Here is an 18,564-nt window from a genome sequence, read left to right as displayed (position 1 = left end):
GTAGCTGATGGGGACTGTCCCTTCTTGGCCTAGGAAATCACCTGCAGGTGAGCAGTGGTGAAAATGGGGGACACAAGAGACATCTGTCCTCACCTGGACTCCATAGGAGAGGTGACCAGGGATGATCTGCTGCTCAAATCCAAGGTAGGGGTCTCCTGCTTCTCAGTCCTTCCCCTTTTAGCTGTTGTGCTTGGGTTTGCTTCCTGAAGAAGATGCTGCCTGCCTCCACAGAGGAGGGGCAGAAGCTTCACCCAGCACTGATGTTCCCTGCCCATGCCCCATGCAGACTTTGTCAGCCCTCTCTGTTCCAGCTCTGTCCTTCCCTCCTGCTCACAAGTGGCTCAGAGCCTGCAGAGTGTCTGAAGTGCTGTGGGCTGCAGGGTGGTGAGGGCCAGCTGCTGGAGGAGCCTTCCCCTCCTGCAGGACTCACTGACACCCAACCAAGCCAACAAACCTTCTCCTGTCTGACTCTGCAGGGAACCTGTCAGTCCTGTGGAGCTGTGGGACCAAACCTCTGGGCTTGTCTGCAGGTAACCAAAGTTTGCTTGGTTTGGGGGCACTGCCTTTCAGTGGCACCACTGCAGCAAAACAGAGGAGTGCCCTGGAAAGCATCCCAAGAGTGGGCAGCAGAGAGGGGGTTCACAGGAGAGCTGCTCCCTGGGTTTTGGATTCCAAGGAATCTCTGTGTTAAAGTCCAGAGCTGCCAGAGGGTGCCAGGCTGTAAGAGCTCACCCAGAGGTGGTTGCCCTCAGCTGGCCCCAGCAGCAATGAATAAAATGTCCACTGGTGACTCTTGCTTGGGTCCTGCCTCTGCTGGCAGCTGTGGGACCCCAGAAGGGGAGGTCCAGGGTGGTGAGGTGGGAGGGAACCAGGGGGCACAGGGGCTGGCAGGGGCAGTTTATTGTCACCCTGCAATGCCCAGAGGCCTTGAGACTGCTCAGATGAGCTGCCCAGGGGAGCAGCTGCCTTGGAACAGAGCCTAGATGTGGGTGCAAACCTGGCTCCAGATTTGCTCTCTTTAAGCAATTGCAGTTTGCCAGCAAGGCTCTTGGTGGTGCCCAGAGACAGGACAGGGAGCAGCAGGTGCCAGCTGGAACCCAGGAGGTTCCACCTCAACACAAGGAGAAGCTTCTTTGGTGTGAGGGTGCTGGAGCCCTGCAGCAGGCTGCCCAGAGAGGCTGTGGAGTCTCCTTCTCTGGAGAGCTTCCAACCCCCCCTGGCTGTGTTCCTGGCTGCCCTGCCCTGGATGATCTCCAGAGGTCCCTTCCAGCCTCCACCATTCTTTGATTCTGTGATCTGCTTCTGGGCCCTGAATCCAGAGCTCAGAAAGGTGGCAGAGGGCAGCTGAGCAGCTGCAGCTGCTGGTGGGAGTGGGCTTCAGGGGGCTTGGGGGGAGGCCTGACCTGAGTGCTGTGCCCAGGTGGTTCCTCTGCTCTCTCCTAGCTCGGATGTCCTTACGTTGGCTGTGGGGAGTCCTTTGCCGACCACAGCACACTGCATGCCCAGGTGAGCTCTGTCCTGGGGCTGTCCCTGGAGGGACAGGAGCTGCTTGTTCCCTCCCCAGTGCCTCCCCTGGGGCCTGAGGCAATGCTTTCCCCTTTGGATCCCCAGGCCAAGAAGCACAACCTGACGGTGAACCTGACCACGTTCCGGCTCTGGTGCTACGCCTGCGAGCGGGAGGTGTTCCTGGAGCCTCGGCTGCCCCCTGCCAGCACCCAGCTGGTGGGTCTGGGCCACAGCCTGCAGGGCACAGCCCTGGCCAAGCCTTTGTTCTCCTGCTGCCAAACCAGCCCAGCACAGCCAGGCCTTTGTTCTGCTGCTGGCAGCTCTTGCACTCGGTGCTTGGCTGTCTTAGGATGTCCCAGCAAGACTTCCAGCTGGCTCCATTGGCCACTCTGCCTTCATTGCTCACCCTTCCTGCCCTCTTCCATGGGGTCACACCTGGAATTCTGGGTTCAGGTTTGGGCTTCTCACTCCAAGAAGGACACTGAGGGCTGGAGCAGGGCCAGAGAGGGGCAACAAAGCTGGGGAAGGGTCTGGAGAACAGGGCTGGGGTGGAGCAGCTGAAGGCCTGGAGAAGAGGAGGCTGAGGGGAGACCTCATTGCTCTCTACAGCTCCTGAGAGGAGGCTGGAGCCAGATGGGGTTGGTCTCTCACAGGTTGGCTTTCCAAGCAGGCCTCTCATGGTGCTCATTTCTCTGTCCTAGGATTCCCCACTGCCTGCTCACCCCCTGAAGGCTGTTCCCATTGCAGTGGCTGATGAAGGAGAGTCTGAATCTGAGGATGATGATTTGAAACCAAGAGGTGACTGCACTGAGCTGCTGACAGGGCTGGGGGGGAGGACTCTGATCTGTGGGACCTGCCCTGAGAGGTTCCTGGCAGCAGAGTGTGCAGGCTGCCTGGACAGGGCTGAGCTCCCTCTGCTCTGGGGAGCTGGGCAGGCTCTGATGCTGCTCTTGTCTCTGCCTTAGGCCTTACTGGGATGAAGAACCTGGGGAACTCCTGCTACATGAACGCAGCACTCCAGGCTCTCTCTAACTGGTAGGTGCTGGGGCCTGGGAGGGGACTGCACAGCACCAAAGTACCTCTGAGCTGAGACCTTCCTGAGGCTTGCAAGGAGCCAGCAGCCAGGCTGGCTGCAGGAACAGAGAAGTGTTTAGGGAACTGAGCAAGCAGCCAGCCAGGGGAGTGCTTGAAGTAAAACTTCATCATTTCAGCTGTGACAGAAGTGTGCTCATGGCATGGGAGATGGCACAGCTCTGCATCCTCCCCACTCTGACAGCCCACTCCCTAAAACATTCCCTAGCCAGCCTCCTGAGAAGCACTTCCAGGATCTGGGAGCAGTTTCAGATCAGCCTTTTTCACTTGGTCCACCTTAGCACTCAGCTCTGCAGATGGAGTCTCTTCTTACCTCCATTTGAAAGCAGTGTCCTGGGCCTGCTTTGGGAAAGGCTGCACCCTCAGGCTGAAGCAGGGGAGAGCCTTCTGTGCCCTGAGTTGCTCTCTCTCCCCTGGCAGCCCACCCCTCACCCAGTTCTTCCTGGAGTGTGGCGGCCTGGTCCGCACGGATAAGAAGCCAGCCCTGTGCAAGAGCTACCAGAAGCTGGTGTCTGAGGTGTGGCACAAGAAACGGTGAGTGGGGGCTGCCCAGCCCAGCCTGGGTACCTCTCAGCTTCTGCTGCCTCTCAGGCATCAGCAAAGAAGACATTTGGGCTTCAGGGGTAAGCCAGCTGGTTCAAAGCCTGCAGAGATGGAGGTCCCCCCACATCTAGGAGATGCTGATGCCAGTGGCAGGAATAGTTCCTTGATGTGAGAACTTGGAAGGGAGAGAGTTTTAGGGAGCTTCCCTGTGGCACTTCCCTGTGGCTCTTGGCAATTTCTGAGTAATTTAACCCCTCCAGGAGGGGAGGTTAGGAAGAAATTCTTGCCACTGAGGGTGGGGAGACACTGGCACAGGCTGCCCAGGGAGGCTGTGGCTGCCTCCTCTCTGGAGGTGTTCAAGGCCAGGCTGGATGAGGCCCTGAGCAACCTGGGCTGGAGGGAGGTGTCCCTGCCCAAGGCAGGGGGTGGGGGCTGGGTGATCTGGAAGGTCCCTTCCAACCCAACCCATTCCATGGTTGTGCAGGGACTGAGAAGCACTTGGTTGCACTGCCCTTGACTGGCAGAGGGCTTGATGGCTTGGGTGGAAGAAGCAAGACAGAGAGGGGAGCATGCAGGGGGTGTTCTGGGAGGGGCTCACCAAGCTGCAGGCTCCAGAGCAGTGCAGAGGAAGGTGTGAGCCAGGGCAGCTCTGCCTCAAGCTGAGCATGCCTGCAGCCAGCTGGGGAAATCCAAGCAGGCCTGGCCTGGCTCTGCTCCTTCTGGGGGTTCTTAGCCAGGGCCAAGTGGGGCAGGAGGCAGAGGTGCCCTGGGGCTCACTGGAAGAGAAGGCCCTAGGCTGTGGTTGGCTTTTCCTCCCTTACTGGGTGATCAGCCATGGTGCTGCAGCACCCAGCCCAGGAGGGATGGCAAAGCCCTGCCTGGAGGAGGCTGCAGACAATGCCAGCTGGGCAGAGCTGGGTCTGGAGGGACATGAAATGGCTGTGGGATGGTTTCTGTCTCTCCTGGGCCTTGCAGGTGCAGAATCACCTTTTGTCCTCTGGAACTGGTTCCCACAGCCTGCTCTGTGGCTTCTTGGGCAGCCTGGCTGCAGGCCTGACAAGCAAACTAATGTCCTTTTGTGTCTCCACAGCCCCAGTTATGTTGTCCCCAGCAGCCTGTCCCATGGCATCAAACTGGTCAACCCCATGTTCAGAGGCTATGCACAGCAGGTGAGGCCTCACCCAAACCCTGGCAGTGGGGTGGGGGCAGTGCCCTCCCTGCAGCCCTGCTGCTGCTGTGCAGGAGCAGGAGCCTGAGCTCAGCTGTGCCCATTGGGAGTGATGCTGGGGGGGAAGTTTCAACCCACCCCCCTCTGGAGTGGGCTTTAGATGAGGCTTCTCCTCCAGCCCCTGCCTCTGGCTGGCTGGGACCAAATCAGTGCCTTGAGCACCCTGGGCCAGTGGGAGGTGTCCCTGCCTCCAAGGGGCAGGTTGGCACCAGCAAAGGCAGAGTCCACCACAGCTGTAGTGCATGAGGCTGCTCTCTGCTGTCCTCCTTAGGCCTCTCTCCCCTCTTACCAGTGGTGAAGTCCTGCAGGAGCAGCTGCTGGTCTGCATGCTGCAGCTGCTGGCTGGCTTCTCAGTGTCTGTCAGATACAGAATGAGGCCTCTAGTCATGGGGGAGTGACAAACAGGGGTGGAGCAGATGGGGTCCTGGCTCCATCCCCGTGGTGCTCTCTCCCTGGCTCCATCCCCTTGCTGCTCTCTCCCTGGCTCCATCCCCGTGGTGCTCTCTCCCTGGCTCCATCCCTGTGGTGCTCTCTCCCTGGCTCCATCCCCTTGCTGCTCTCTCCCTGGCTCCATCCCCATGGTGCTCTCTCCCTGGCTCCATCCCCTTGCTGCTCTCTCCCTGGCTCCATCCCCATGGTGCTCTCTCCCTGACTCCATCCCCGTGGTGCTCTCTCCCTGGCTCCATCCCCATGGTGCTCTCTCCCTGACTCCATCCCCGTGGTGCTCTCTCCCTGGCTCCATCCCCTTGCTGCTCTCTCCCTGGCTCCATCCCCTTGCTGCTCTCTCCCTGGCTCCATCCCCTTGCTGCTCTCTCCCTGGCTCCATCCCCTTGCTGCTCTCTCCCTGGCTCCATCCCCGTGGTGCTCTCTCCCTGGCTCCATCCCCTTGCTGCTCTCTCCCTGGCTCCATCCCCATGGTGCTCTCTCCCTGACTCCATCCCCGTGGTGCTCTCTCCCTGGCTCCATCCCCATGGTGCTCTCTCCCTGACTCCATCCCCGTGGTGCTCTCTCCCTGGCTCCATCCCCTTGCTGCTCTCTCCCTGGCTCCATCCCCATGGTGCTCTCTCCCTGGCTCCATCCCCTTGCTGCTCTCTCCCTGGCTCCATCCCCTTGCTGCTCTCTCCCTGGCTCCATCCCCATGGTGCTCTCTCCCTGGCTCCATCCCCTTGCTGCTCTCTCCCTGGCTCCATCCCCATGGTGCTCTCTCCCTGACTCCATCCCCGTGGTGCTCTCTCCCTGGCTCCATCCCCTTGCTGCTCTCTCCCTGGCTCCATCCCCGTGGTGCTCTCTCCCTGGCTCCATCCCCGTGGTGCTCTCTCCCTGGCTCCATCCCCTTGCTGCTCTCTCCCTGGCTCCATCCCCTTGCTGCTCTCTCCCTGGCTCCATCCCCGTGGTGCTCTCTCCCTGGCTCCATCCCCGTGGTGCTCTCTCCCTGGCTCCATCCCCTTGCTGCTCTCTGGGTCTCCCAGAGGGGCTGCCCTTGGTGGGCAGCATCAGACGTGGTATGAGTGGAGCTGTCTGCTCTTGTGCTCTGTGTCTGGAGGGACCCTGAGGGCGCTGCTGCTGGCTTGCAGGACACTCAGGAGTTCCTGAGGTGCCTGATGGATCAGCTGCACGAGGAGCTGAAGGAGCCTATGGTGGCAGAGGGCAGGGAGCAGGAGAGCAGTGAGCAGGAGGAGAAGCGCGAGGGTGACCGCAGCCCCTCCGAGGATGAGTTCCTGTCCTGTGACTCCAGCAGTGACAGGGGGGAAGGGGACGCTCAGAGTCGGACTTCCGGGTGCATGAGCAGCAGCTCCCTGGCAGAGACAGAGCTGCTGATCCAGGATGAGGCAGGCAGAGGGATCTCAGAGAAGGAGAGGATGAAGGACAGGAAGTTCTCCTGCGGCCACCGGCGCAGCAACTCGGAGCAGGTGGACGAGGACGCGGACGTGGACACCACCATGATGGCAGTGGATGGCAGAGCCTCACCTGAGGTGCTGCCAGCTCCCTATCCTGCCAGCCCCTGCAGGACACCAGGTACAGCCCTCTGCCAGCCCTGCTCCCTGGGAGAGGGCACGTTGTCACCTGCAGGGTGGGCAGGCACCATGCGATGTGAACTGCTCCTCCTGCGCCCTCCAGGAACTTCCCAGCCAAGGTTGTCCTCTGTGGCCCTGCAGCAGGGCTGTGCCCTTGTGGGGAGAGGGAGAAGCAGTTTGTGCAGTTCTGTGTCTTAGGGGAAAGAAAAGAGCAGCAAGGGAGGTGTGGAGTCAGCTCCACCTGCACAGCTCTGCTCTCTCAGCACTCCTTTGTGCCAGGGCCTGCCCCTGCCGGCTGGCCCTGGGGGCTGCAGGGCTGGGTGTGTGCAGGAGGCAGGCAGCAGTGAGCTGCAACACCTCAGCAGGCACAGGGGCAGGAAGGTGGCAGGTTGGGGGTTTTGTGTCTGTGACTCTGAGCTGTCCCCTGCAGCTCTGTGTGCAGGGAGGGAGCCGCAGCCACGAGCCTGCACAAACTGAACTGGGCACACTGGGAGAGATCTTGTGCTGGAATGCAGAGCTGGGCTGACTGCATCAGGGCTGCCTTTCCCAGCTGGGCTCCTCAGCAGAGCTCTTCTGCCTCCCTCTTGTCCCACACAGAGCCTGACAACGATGCCTTCGTGCGCTGCTCCTCACAGCCCTGCAGCCCAGCCCACCCCGAGCTGCACCCCAAGCTCTCCAGCAGTCCTCCTCGCTCCAGTCCAGCCAGGATGGGACCTTCCTATGTGCTGAAGAAAGGTAGAGCACAGAGGGGGTGCTGGGAGGCCAAGAGGGGGAGTGTCAGAGGGGACAGAAAGGGACAAAGCACAGAGGCAGGTGAGGGGGAGGAAGGGAAGGGTTGGAGCCAAGTGCTGCAAGACCTGAGAAATGCAGGGGCTGTGTGGGAAGCCTCCAGTCACATCATGAGAGGATGGGAACAGCACCTCCAGCGGCACAGCTGCAGCCTGCTGAGGGCTGCCTGGCTTGGGTTGTCCCTTGGCCACCTTCCCTCTCCTCAGCACCCAAAACAGCAGAGGCCTTCACAGTGGCAGGCCCCAGGTGGTGTCTGACAGGCAGGGCAGCACTGGCCCTGCCTTCTTGAGTGGCTGCAGAGCTGTGCTGTGCTGGGGCTGAGCTGCTGCAGGCTGGGTGTCCCCTGTGTGCCTGCAGCCCAGGTGCAGGCCTCTGGCAAGAAGAAGAAAGAACTTCGCTACCGCAGCGTCATCTCCGACATCTTTGACGGCTCCATCCTCAGCCTGGTGCAGTGCCTCACCTGTGACAGGGTGAGTGCCCTGCTGCTGCCAGCCCCTGCCTGCCCCTCTCTGGGAGGTGCTGCCCCTCTTCCCACACCCTGTGGGGTGCAGCAGCCCAGCCCAGCTGAGCAGAGGAGGTGGGGGGCAGGCAGGAGGAGCTGTGCTTCTCTGCAGGCTCTGTCCTCTTGCCCACATCCCTGAGCTGGCCTAGGGTGTGCTGCTCCCAGCAGGGAACTGGGCCCAGTGCTACCAAGCCTGTGACAAAAGTCACCCTGCTGAGAGAGGCAGCAGGAATTAACCAGAGCAAGTTGCTCTCACAGCCAGCTCAGGCTTCTGGCCTAGCCCAAACCCAAGCAGTGAGCAGTGATGGAGGGCCAGGCCCCAGCCCCAGGGCAACCAAACCGTGGGGGTACCTCTTGGGTATCTGCAGGTTTCTACAACAGTGGAGACATTCCAGGACCTGTCACTCCCCATCCCAGGGAAGGAGGACTTGGCCAAGCTGCACTCTGCCATCTACCAAAACGTGCCAGCTAAGCCTGGCAGCTGTGGGGACAGCTACAGCTCCCAGGGCTGGATTGCTTTCATCATGGAGTACATCCGGAGGTGAGGGCCCTCTGCTGCCCCTCCTGCTTCTGGGGCTTGCCTGGCAGTGCCATCCAGGAGTGCCAGCTCTCACCAGTCCTTGGGGGACAGCCTGTGGTAGCTCACAGGGCTTTGAGCCTTCCCTTGTAACCCACTTGCTGCTCACCTTGAGGAGCCCTCACTGCCTTCTGCCTTCAGCTCAGGCTTGGCCTCCAGAGCAAATCATTCCTGGGGGAGTTTTCCAAATCATTCCCAGTCTGAGCAGGCACAGTGGGAGCAGCAGCTGAGAGAATCAGCATTCCCTGCTGCTCTGGGATGTGTGGTGAGCTTAGGGCCTGCAGCTGGGAGGAAACCCATCAGCTGCTGGGGGTTTGCATGCCAGGGTGCCCAGCCGGTTTGTGTGATCCTTAGTCCCCCCTCTCCTGCAGATTTGTGGTGTCCTGCATCCCTAGCTGGTTTTGGGGTCCTGTTGTGACACTGGAGGATTGTCTTGCTGCCTTCTTTGCAGCAGATGAGTTGAAGGGTGAGTTGTGTTCAGTGGGGTCTGAGTGCATGAGCAAGGGAAACCTCCTGGAGGAGCACTCTGGAGGTGCTGAGTGCTCTGAGCAGCTGCAGGAGAGCTTTCTCCTCTCTTCTCTCCCTCTGCAGGGGACAATATGTACAGCTGTGAGCGCTGCAAGAAGTGAGTCTGCATCACCTGGGCTGGGCTCTGCTCCTGGACCTTCACCTCTGTCCTGGACATTGCCATGCTGAGGGGCTTGGAGCATCTGCCCTGCCTTGTGCTGGGGCTCTGGTCTGGGAGGTGGCTGGCACAGGCAGCAGAGGTGCAGGGGGGAAGAAGGGCAGGAGGAGGATGTGCCTGGGGATGTGGCCTGGCAGCTGCAGCTGCTGGGTTAGGAAGGTGAGGCAGGAGAAGCTGCACTGCTGTGCCTCCAGAGGAAGGGTGCTGCAGGGAGCTTGGATTTGCTGCTGCTGGATTTCTCCTGGAATTCAAAGCCAGCAAGGCCCAGCCCTGCCCTCTGCCACCCCTCTGCTCTGGGGCCTCTCACAGCTGGTTCCTCTTTCTCCCTCAGGCTGCGGAATGGAGTCAAATACTGCAAGGTGCTGCGGCTGCCGGAGGTGAGGGAGGGCCCCTGGGGGGCTGGGGGCAGGACAGAAACAGCACCTGTGTGGTGCCAAGTCCTGTGCCAGGCAGGAGGCACTTCTAAGCTGATGAGCCAGCAGCAGTCCTGCCTGAGAGGAGCTGAACTCAGGTGCCCATGGCCAGCCCCTTCCCTGTCCTTGCAGATCCTCTGCATCCACCTGAAGCGCTTCCGCCATGAGGTGATGTACTCCTTCAAGATCAACAGCCACGTCTCCTTCCCCCTAGAGGGGCTGGACCTGAGGCCCTTCCTAGCCAAGGAGTGTGTCTCCCAGATCACCACCTATGACCTCCTCTCAGTCATCTGTCACCATGGCACTGCAGGCAGTAAGTCCAAGTCCTGCTGAGGGCAGGCAGAGGTGAGCAGGGCAGAGCCCGGGGGTGAAGTGCAGCAGCACCAGGCCTGTCCCCTCCCTTCCCAGCCTTTGGAAGGTGAACCCAGCAGCTCCTGACAGGTCCCTGCAGCTCTTCCAGCCTCACCACTGGGCTGCTCCAGACCCTTTCCTGTTCTTTGGTCTCTCTGAGGCCCTTCCCAAGGCAGACAAATCAGGGTGGCAGTGCTAGGCTCCCCTGCTCCTGCAGAGATCACCTGAACAGGAACAGGTTGCCCAGGGAGGTTGTGGCTGCCCCCTCCCTGGAGGTGTTCAAGGCCAGGCTGGATGAGGCCCTGAGCAATCTGGGCTGGTGGGAGGTGTCCCTGCCCATGGCAGGGGTTGGAGCTGGATGAGCTTTGAGGTCCCTTCCGACCCAACCCATCCTATGAACCAGGCTCTTTCTTCTGCCTCTCTCTCTCTGCATTCTCTGGCAGCAGCTAATCCTGCTGGTGCTGCTGAGGTCGCCCTGGGGCTGCCTGGTGCCCTGCTGGCAGCCCCAGCAGCCTGCTGTGTCCTGTGCCCCAGGTGGACACTACATTGCCTACTGCCAGAACGTCATCAACGGGCAGTGGTACGAGTTCGACGACCAGTACGTGACCGAGGTGCACGAGACCGTGGTGCAGAACGCTGAGGCCTATGTCCTCTTCTACAGGTGAGCTGTGCCCTGCCTGCAGCCTGCAGGCCCTGGCTGCTCACACAGTGCCTAGGAAAGAGTTGTGCCCAGTGAAGTTCTCAGCAGCTGCTGCCTCCCCCCTCCCTGCCGCAGGAAGAGCAGCGAGGAGGCAGTGCGGGAGCGGCAGAAGGTGGTGTCCCTGGCCAGCATGAAGGAGCACAGCCTGCTCCAGTTCTACATCTCCAGAGAGTGGCTCAATAAGTTCAATACCTTTGCTGAGCCTGGGCCCATCACCAACCAGACCTTTCTGTGCTCTCATGGAGGTAAGGCCCAGCTGGGATCCTGGGGATGGCAGCTCTCAGCTCTGCCTTGATGCTTCAGAGAGAAAGCTCCATGGAGTTGCTGTCCAAGATTTGCTGCTTTGGCATCAGCTCCAGGCTGCTCAGGGAGGGAGGGGACAAGGACCTCATTGTCCTGCTGGGCAGAGGCCCAGGGGGGTGTAGTGCTGGGAGACAACAGTTTGCAGCCTGCAGTTGGTTTCCAAAATAAACCTGGAGCAGGCAGAAAAGGCAACGTCTGAGTGTGCCTGGCAGCAGGGCTGCCCCCAGGCCAAGCCGCTGAGGAGAGCTGCTGGCACCTTCTGCTGTCCTGCCTCTGCAGCCCTCTCCATATGGAAATGGAGCACTGGATGAGAAACTGAGACCCCTCCCCAGTTAATGAGTTGTCTTCTGTCAGCAAAGGAATGGAGTTTCCAGCAAGGAAGCTCTGCCTCTCTCAGTTGTGTCCTCACCCAGCAGCAGTGGCTCCCCTGCCTCACTGCTCCCCTTGCCCTGTCCCCTGCCTCACTGACCCCCTTGCTCTGTGCCCTGCCTCACTGCTCCCCTTGCCCTGTCTCCTGCCTCACTGCCCCCCTTGCCTCCCTGCACAGGGATCCCTCCCAACAAGTACCACTACATCGATGACCTGGTGGTGATTCTGCCCCAGAACGTGTGGGAGTATCTCTACAACAGGTGAGTGAAGCTGCCTCCTCCTCCCTGCCCAGGAGTCTGGGTTAGTGTCACACCTGGAGCAGTGGCCAAAGCACAGTTCCCCTCCTGGGGCCCCTTAAAGGCAGGCAGTGCTTGGGGAGGACTGGCAAGGGCTGGGGTTTGGTGGAGCCTCTTCCTTTAGAGCCAGCTGAGCTCCATCAGTGCATGGAGAATAGAGAGTGAAGAGTTCAGCTGCAGGCTCCCCTCCTCCAGCAGCATCTGCAGTAGTCCAAGGATCCATCTGAGCAGGATGCAGGGCTGGGAAGCATTTCCATGCTGCTGCAGCTCTGTGTTCTCTTCCTGTGCTCAGGTTTGGGGGTGGCCCTGCTGTGAACCACCTCTATGTGTGCTCCATCTGCCAGGTGGAGATTGAGGCCCTGGCCAAGCGCCGCAGGATGGAAATCGACACTTTCATCAAGGTGGGCAGGGGGCTGCTGCCAGCAGCAAGGGAGGGCTCACAGGGGGCCTCTTGCCTCTGGAGCATGGCCAGGGGATTGCTCTCCAGGGCTGCAGCACAGGGAGGCAGCTGGAGCAGCAGGGTGCTGTGAATGGCTGCCTGCTGGCCCCAGGCTGGGCCGGTGAGCAGGAGCAGGCTGTGAGGGTGGAGGAGCTCCCTGGGGTTCTTCTGGAGCACAGCAAAGAGAGGAGGCTGCCCTGGAGCCCAGGAGTGACTGAATCCTTCCTGCATGTCTGCTCTGCTCTCCCAGCTGAACAAGGCCTTCCAGGCAGAGGAGTCTCCAAGTGTCATCTACTGCATCAGCATGCAGTGGTTCCGGGAGTGGGAAGCCTTTGTCAAGGGCAAGGACAATGGTAAGGAGCTGCAGACCTCTGGAATCAGGGGGGTGAGGAGGGAACAGCTCTGCTGGGGAGGCCCTCAGGGAGCTCTGCAGCTGCCTGCTGGGACTGGAGCCTGAGTGGAGCTGGGAGCAGCTGCTGGGCCTGGCTGCAGGCCCCTGAGGCAGGGCAGAAGTGGCTGGGGCTAAGCTGGGCCTGGTGGCAGCATGGAAAGCAGGATGGGGCTGATGTCTGCTCTCCTCCCACAGAGCCTCCTGGGCCCATTGACAACACCAAGATTGCACTCACCAAAGCTGGTGGCCATGTGCAAGTCAAGCAGGGTGAGGCTGGTGCTCGCTGGGGAGGGAAGAAGGGACCCCACGGGGCTGGGGGCACTGCCATGAAGCCCTGGTTGCTTCCAGCAGCACTGGCACTGTGCTGTGGCTGCCTCTGTGCAGAGCAGAGCTGCCAGCAGGGTTGGGGCCTTCAGTAGGGCTGGAGCAGGTCTCCTGGCTCCCCTCCCTGGGGCTGAGCAGGGGGAGGTGGTTGGGAAGGACATCCTTGGGCTGGGGGGCACCGACCTGTTCCTCGCAGGGCTGCAGGCCTGATTCTGCTGCTGCCCCTTCCAGGTGCTGACTATGGGCAGATCTCTGAGGAGACCTGGATTTACCTGAGCACACTCTACGGGGGGGGGCCCGAGATTGCCATCAGGCAGAGCCTGGCCCAGCCCCAGGAGCTGGAGGCCCTGCACGGGGAGCAGAAGATCGAGGCGGAGACGCGGGCGGTGTGAGGAGCGCCTGGGACCCCCGAGCCAAGCCCCCAGAGCCAAACCCCCCCAGGTGGCTGCAGCTCCTGCACCTCTCCTGGGGAGGGCAGGGGTCCTCCACTGTCCTTTCATGTGGCTTTGGCCATGGTAGTGCTGGGCAGGGCTGGGAGAAGAGCATCTCTGTCGTCAGCTCTGGCCATGATGGGGCAGGAGCCTGCAGCTGAGCCTCCCCAGGACGCTGTGACCCAAGGCCTCTCCCAGGGACCCAGCACTGACACCCCAGAGCCCCCAGGCTCTGCTCCTCTGCACCTTTGGCTTTTGGCACTTTGCTTTTTCTCTCCACTCTATAAAGGCAATGGAACAGAATTTATGGAACTCTTGGAGAGGGTCCAGAGGAGGCCACGAAGATGATCGGAGGCTGGAGAAGCTCTGCTGTGAGGACAGGCAAGGGAGTATTGGGGCTGTGCAGCCTGGAGAAGAGAAGGCTCCAGGGAGAACTTCTGGCAGCCTTCCACTGTTTGAAGGGGGCTAAGGAGAGCTGCAGAGGGACTTTTGACAAAGGCTTGGAGTGACAGGACCAGAGGTGATGGCTTCAGACTGGAAGAAGCTGGATTTGGATGAGACATGAGGAAGAAATCCTTCCCTATGAGAGTGGTGAGGCACTGGGACAGGTTGTGCAGGGAAGCTGTGGAGGCTCCAAGCTCAGAAGTGATCAGAACCAGGCTGGATGAGGCCTTGAGCCACCTGGGCTGGTGGGAGGTGTGGCTTGGAACTGGATGATCTTTGGGGTCCCTTCCAACCCATTCCATGGTTGTTTCCAGCAGGCAGGGAAGCTCATTCCTTGGAGCTGGCCAAAGCCACAAGGGCTGCAGGTGGCTCTGTGCTGGTGGCACCACTTCTGGGGTTGATCCTTGATTCCTGCCAGTTCAGCTGCTCTCACCCAGGCCCTGCTGAGGGAGCCTCTTTCCTCCCCCAGCTCCCAAAGCCTCGCTTCCATGGTCCTGCAGATTTGGTTTTCTCCTTGTACCTGGTTCCATGCTTTCAGAGAACAAAGCTGGGAGCTGCATCCTCCTCCCCAGAGCCTCTTCCCTGGGTTCTTGCCCCAAAGCTCCTTTGTAGCTCTGGGCTGCAGCCCCCCGGGGGGTAGCTCAGGAGTGGCTTTAGCTGGGAGCTGTTGGTGGAGCCTGACACAGGGCAGCTCTGGCACAGCCTTTAGGACTCCTGCTTCAAAATCCAGAGCTCAGCCTGACCCTGCTGGGAGCCTGGAGCTGTCCCCACAGCTGTGGGGGGTGTGAAGGGTGAGGAGCAGCCCTGGCCAGGGCCCTGGGTCAGTGCTGCTCAGGCCTGAGCTGCTTTCTGCAGCCAAGCTCCCAGCCAGGTGCTGAGTGGCTCCAGCTGCCCCACACTGCTGCTGCTTGTGTGCCTAGGGGCCGGAGGGGAGCAGAAATCCCTCCCTGCCCCTGCCACCACTGAGGAGTCTCCAGCAGTGGGAGAGGCATGGGCACAAAAAGGCCAAACACAACTCTCCTCAGCAGGGCAGCTCCTGGCAGCCCTGGGCTGAGCTCCTCAGCAGTGGGACCCTGGGCAGCAGCTGAGTGCCAGCTCAGGAGGCAGAGCAGGGCTGAGGCGACCTCTCCTGGGGCTGGGGAGCCACACTGGGGCTGTTCATGCTGCTGAACCCTGAATGATTGCACAGCACCAAGCTGGTACCAGGCTGAGCCTGGGGCTGGGACCTCCTCAGGTACAGTGAGAGGGAGGAGGGAAGGCTGCTCCTGGGGAATCTGCAAAGGAAAAGGAAGCCTCCAGGTTAGGTCCTTGGCCCTTTTCAGACCAAATGCTTTCTGCAGCCAGCAGCTGCCACAGACCTGTTCCCCACATGGCTCAGCATGGCCATGGCCCTGCCCTCTTTGCTGCACAGCCCCAGCCAGGCCCTGGTGGGGGGCAGAGGCTGAGCCACTGTTGGGGTTTCTCCCTCTTATGTCCCTGTCAGCCTCTGTGTGCCCCTGGTGTCCCCAGGGTGCTGTGCAGCCCCTGCCCCCCTGCTGTGCTTCTGTCACCTGTGCTGAGAACGTGGTACAATAAACCCTCTGCATCCAGCCTGGGCTCTGCTGCCTGCCTGCCTGCCTGGGGAGGGGCTGCTGCCCACAAGGGATGCAAAAAAAGCCTTCAAAAATACAAATCCCCAAAGCTGCTGCTGCCAAGAGGCCTCAAGAGGCCTGGCAGGCCCCCCCTGAGCAGCCATGGCCACTCTGTGCCCTGCAGGAGGGCACTGGCTCCTTGCAGGCTGCTGAGAAAAATCTTCCCTTTTTTCAGCCAGTTCCAGCCCAGTGTGGGCCAGGAGGCCCCAGCCTGGCACCTGGGGCCAGCACTGCTCAGAGTCACTCCAAGGCAAGCAGCTGCAGGGGCAGGGAGCTGCTGGAGGGCTCCAGAGGATCTCCTCTCAGGCTGTTGCTGGTGTCCCACTGAGGGACCTCACGTCCCTGGCAGCCTTGAGGCCCTGCTCTGCCTGGTGGGAAGCAGTGGAGCTGCCTGAGGGGCAGAGCTGGAGCTCCAAGCTTGCAGCTCACACCCAGCCCTGGTCCCTCAGCAACAGCAGAGCAGCTCCAAACCTGCCAGGAGCCCTCAGCCAGGGCCCTCCCCTCAGGAGGAGACCATTCAGTACCCAGACAACAGCCCCAGCTCTGCCCTGGCAGAGTCAGGGGGAGGTTCTGTTCCCCTTCTCATGAGGGTGTCTGAGATAGGCCCAGGGGGAATGGTTTGAAGCTGAGGCAGAGCAGGGTTAGAGTGGAGCTGAGGAAGAAGCTCTTCAGTGTGAGGGTGGTGAGAGTCTGGCACAGGCTGCCCAGGGAGGCTGTGGCTGCCTCCTGCCTGGGGGTGTTCAAGGCCAGGCTGGATGAGGCCTTGGGCAGCTGAGTCTGGTTGAGAGGTGTCCCTGGGCAGGGTGGGAGGTTGGAGCAGCTGAGCTGTGAGGTCCCTTCCAGCCTGAGCCATCCTAGGATTCCAAACCCTCTTTCTTCTTCTGTGGCTGGTCAGAAGTGTCCTGGGGAGGTGCCTGCTGGAAGGAGCTGTTTGTTCCCACAGGTGGTGACTCCCCTGGCATGGGCACAAGGGGGCTGCTGGTTTTCCACTGGAAGCACTTTTATTTGGTTGGATTCTGTCTCCAGCAATGGAAGGGCAACACCAGAACCTGTTACACATTGGCAATGAAATCACAACACTGAGATGCCTCCAGGACCTCCAGACAGTGCTCAGAACACAAACACAGATATACAGATAAAAAAGTGCTCAACAGCATCATCTTAAAATAGAATTTTGGCTTCTTTTAGGTCTTTTTGTTTGGTTTTTGACACTTCAGGCAGGAAAACAAAAACCCCAAAGAACAAAAAGCATCAAACTTGGATGAACTTCTGAACAGCACTCAGCATGAACCACAGCTTTCAGTGTCAGTCAGGAAGGTTTCTTCTCTATGTACAGGTGGTGACAAAGGGCATTAGAGGCTTCTGCTGGGGCTAAGGAGGTCCCAGGAGGAGCAGCTCCTGGGCAGGGTTAGTAAAGTCAGAGCTGTTAGAAACCAGCCACAAGTTGAGTCCTTCAGCCTGTGCAGGGTGGGGTCTGCTGAAGCTCCTCCTTGGCTCCCCTGCAGAGAGGGGCAGAGGAATGAGCCTGGGATGGCCTCGACCCTGCTGGGGCTCTTCCTTGCAGGTCTGAGGTGGGAGCTGCCTCCTCCATCCAGGCTGCTCTGGCAGAAGGGCTAGAGAAGAGCAGGCAGCAAAAGCCAGCCTCCTGCTCCAGCAGCACAGGCTGCAGCTGGCCAGATGTGCAGGGGCTGGCAGGGCTGCACTGGGCCCCAGGGCAGGCAGAGCACAGCAAAGCTCAGAGCTCCTGCTCACACAGATGGCACAGGAGGTGAGAAGGAATCCTTCCAGCTCCTGATTCCACACCAGGAGGAGAAACCCTGCAGCTAAAACCATGGTGGAGCTGTTCTGGTGCTGCTGTGCCCTGAGCAGGGGGTTCCACAAAGCTCAGGTGCCAAGGGTGCTGCTGCAGGCTGCTGGCTCCAGGCAGCGCAGGGAGCACAGCAGCAGCACTGGGGATGAGCACTGAATGGATCAGGGCCCTGCCAGTGCCTGCAGCCAGGGGCAGGCTCCTGAGCCACTGGAGGTGGAGGAAAAGCAGAAGCTGCTGCTGGCTGCTGCAAGCACCATGAGACAGGAGCTGCAGGGCTGAGGGCTCTGTGCCAGCAAAAGCAAGAGAGGGGATCTGGAATGGAGAGGAAGGGAAAAGAGCTCTGAGCAGCACCTGTCAGCCAGCTCCAAAATGACTTCATCCCACACAGGGCCAGGCAAGGCCCAGCAAGGAGAGCAGCTGAGTCCTGGCCACTGAGCCAGCAGCAGCACCACACAACCTATGGCTGCAAACTCAACCTGAGAGCTTTCACTGCAGGGGCACTGCCAGAGTGGCTTCCCTTTGATCTTCTCAAGTCTGGGGATATGAAACCTGCTGAGGATCCCCAAGAGCAAAGTGAATTCCCTCCCAGGAGGATCTGCTGATCTCTGAATAAATTAACCCTCAGGAGGGACTGAGCAGCAGCTGACTCTGATGGGGCTCAGCTAGGTACAGGATGACCAAAATCCCAGCAGCAGTGAAGGGACAGAGACAGCCCAGAGGCAGGACACAGGAGGGGAGGAGCTCAGAGCCTTCCTGAGGCAGCTGAGGTCCAGGTGGAGTCACAGCTGGAGGTGCTGCAGCTCTGCCTCTGCTGCAGGAGAGGACCAAGGGCAGCACCCCTTAGCTCCTGCTTCCAAGGAACCCAAGTGAGCACAGGGTGGGCACAGGGCCTGCTGGCTCCTGGGTCGAGCTCCAGTCCATGGCAAGGTGTGAGGAGGAGGAGGAGGCTGCCTGGGGCTCTGCTCTTACTGCCCTAAAGCAACTCTGCAAGTCAAGCACTAAGGTGAGGAGAACACAGAGGCCATGCACAGGGAGGAGGCAGGGCTGGAAGGCTGCAAAACAAACCAACAGGAGATGACTGCAGGGACACTGGGCAAGGAGCCAGCACACAGTGGGGGCCTGGGCAAGGTGGCCCTGGCAAAGGTGGCCTGGGCAAGGCGCCAGGGCGAGCATGCAGCTGGAATCGAGAGCAAAACGGAGCCCTGGGGAGCAGCGGCCTGGGGCTGCAGCCCACACTGCCACTGCCTGTCTGGGACTGTCTGTGTGTCTCAGCAGGAGAAGGAGGAGGAAGAGGGAGGCAGGAGGGGGTAAAGGGGCAGAGAGAACAGGCAGGAGCCAAGCACACAAAGGTGAGCCTGGGGCTGGCAGGGCACAGCCAGGTCACAGGGGATTGATACTTGGGGAGAGCATCAGCCTGGAGCTAAGCCAGAGCAGAGGCTGGCAAGTATCAGTGAGGACACTGAATGATGCACCTGGGCACAGTGTGCCACCTCTGAGCCCCCAGCCCAGGCCAGCTGCTGGAAGCCTGCCCCCAGGGGAGGCTCTCCACCTGCTTTCCACCTCCTGGGAGGAGCACTCAAGGCACAGAGTGAGAGCTGCTGGCCCAGGGCATACATTCAGGGGGTGAGGGAGGACAGCAGACAGACCATGCTGGGGACCCTGGGCACCCTTTAGCCTCAAGGGGCAGCCAATGCCCTTTGATGGGTGCTGGGAGAAGCTGAGAGA

General features: G+C 60.4%; 1 protein-coding gene across 1 annotated transcript; it reads left to right on the top strand.

The window, feature by feature from the left end:
- Nucleotides 1–63: 63 nt before the first annotated feature.
- Nucleotides 64–12,915, top strand: USP20 (ubiquitin specific peptidase 20). The gene is made up of 23 exons (XM_054393579.1): nucleotides 64–144; nucleotides 477–530; nucleotides 1,444–1,506; nucleotides 1,612–1,752; nucleotides 2,208–2,304; nucleotides 2,472–2,541; nucleotides 3,019–3,132; nucleotides 4,232–4,310; nucleotides 5,944–6,385; nucleotides 6,982–7,119; nucleotides 7,531–7,643; nucleotides 8,044–8,216; nucleotides 8,624–8,718; nucleotides 8,844–8,877; nucleotides 9,269–9,314; nucleotides 9,483–9,663; nucleotides 10,236–10,362; nucleotides 10,477–10,646; nucleotides 11,252–11,333; nucleotides 11,662–11,770; nucleotides 12,059–12,161; nucleotides 12,395–12,466; nucleotides 12,755–12,915. Exons 1-23 carry the CDS (start codon nucleotides 64–66, stop codon nucleotides 12,913–12,915), a joined length of 2,745 nt encoding a protein of 914 aa, XP_054249554.1.
- The last annotated feature ends 5,649 nt before the right edge of the window (nucleotides 12,916–18,564 follow it).

This window comes from Indicator indicator, chromosome 28 (assembly GCF_027791375.1).
Source record: "Indicator indicator isolate 239-I01 chromosome 28, UM_Iind_1.1, whole genome shotgun sequence".
Lineage (NCBI taxonomy): Eukaryota > Metazoa > Chordata > Aves > Piciformes > Indicatoridae > Indicator > Indicator indicator.
This window is presented reverse-complemented; position numbering and strand designations above follow the sequence as displayed.

What these genes read in the sequence shown, in the direction of transcription:
- USP20 (XM_054393579.1), top strand. Translation starts at nt 64, where the DNA reads ATGGGGGACACAAGAGACATCTGTCCTCACCTGGACTCCATAGGAGAG. An exon ending in ACAGCACACTGCATGCCCAG is followed by an intron (nt 1,507 to 1,611) that starts GTGAGCTCTGTC and finishes TTGGATCCCCAG; the next exon opens with GCCAAGAAGCACAACCTGAC. An exon ending in TGATGATTTGAAACCAAGAG is followed by an intron (nt 2,305 to 2,471) that starts GTGACTGCACTG and finishes TCTCTGCCTTAG; the next exon opens with GCCTTACTGGGATGAAGAAC.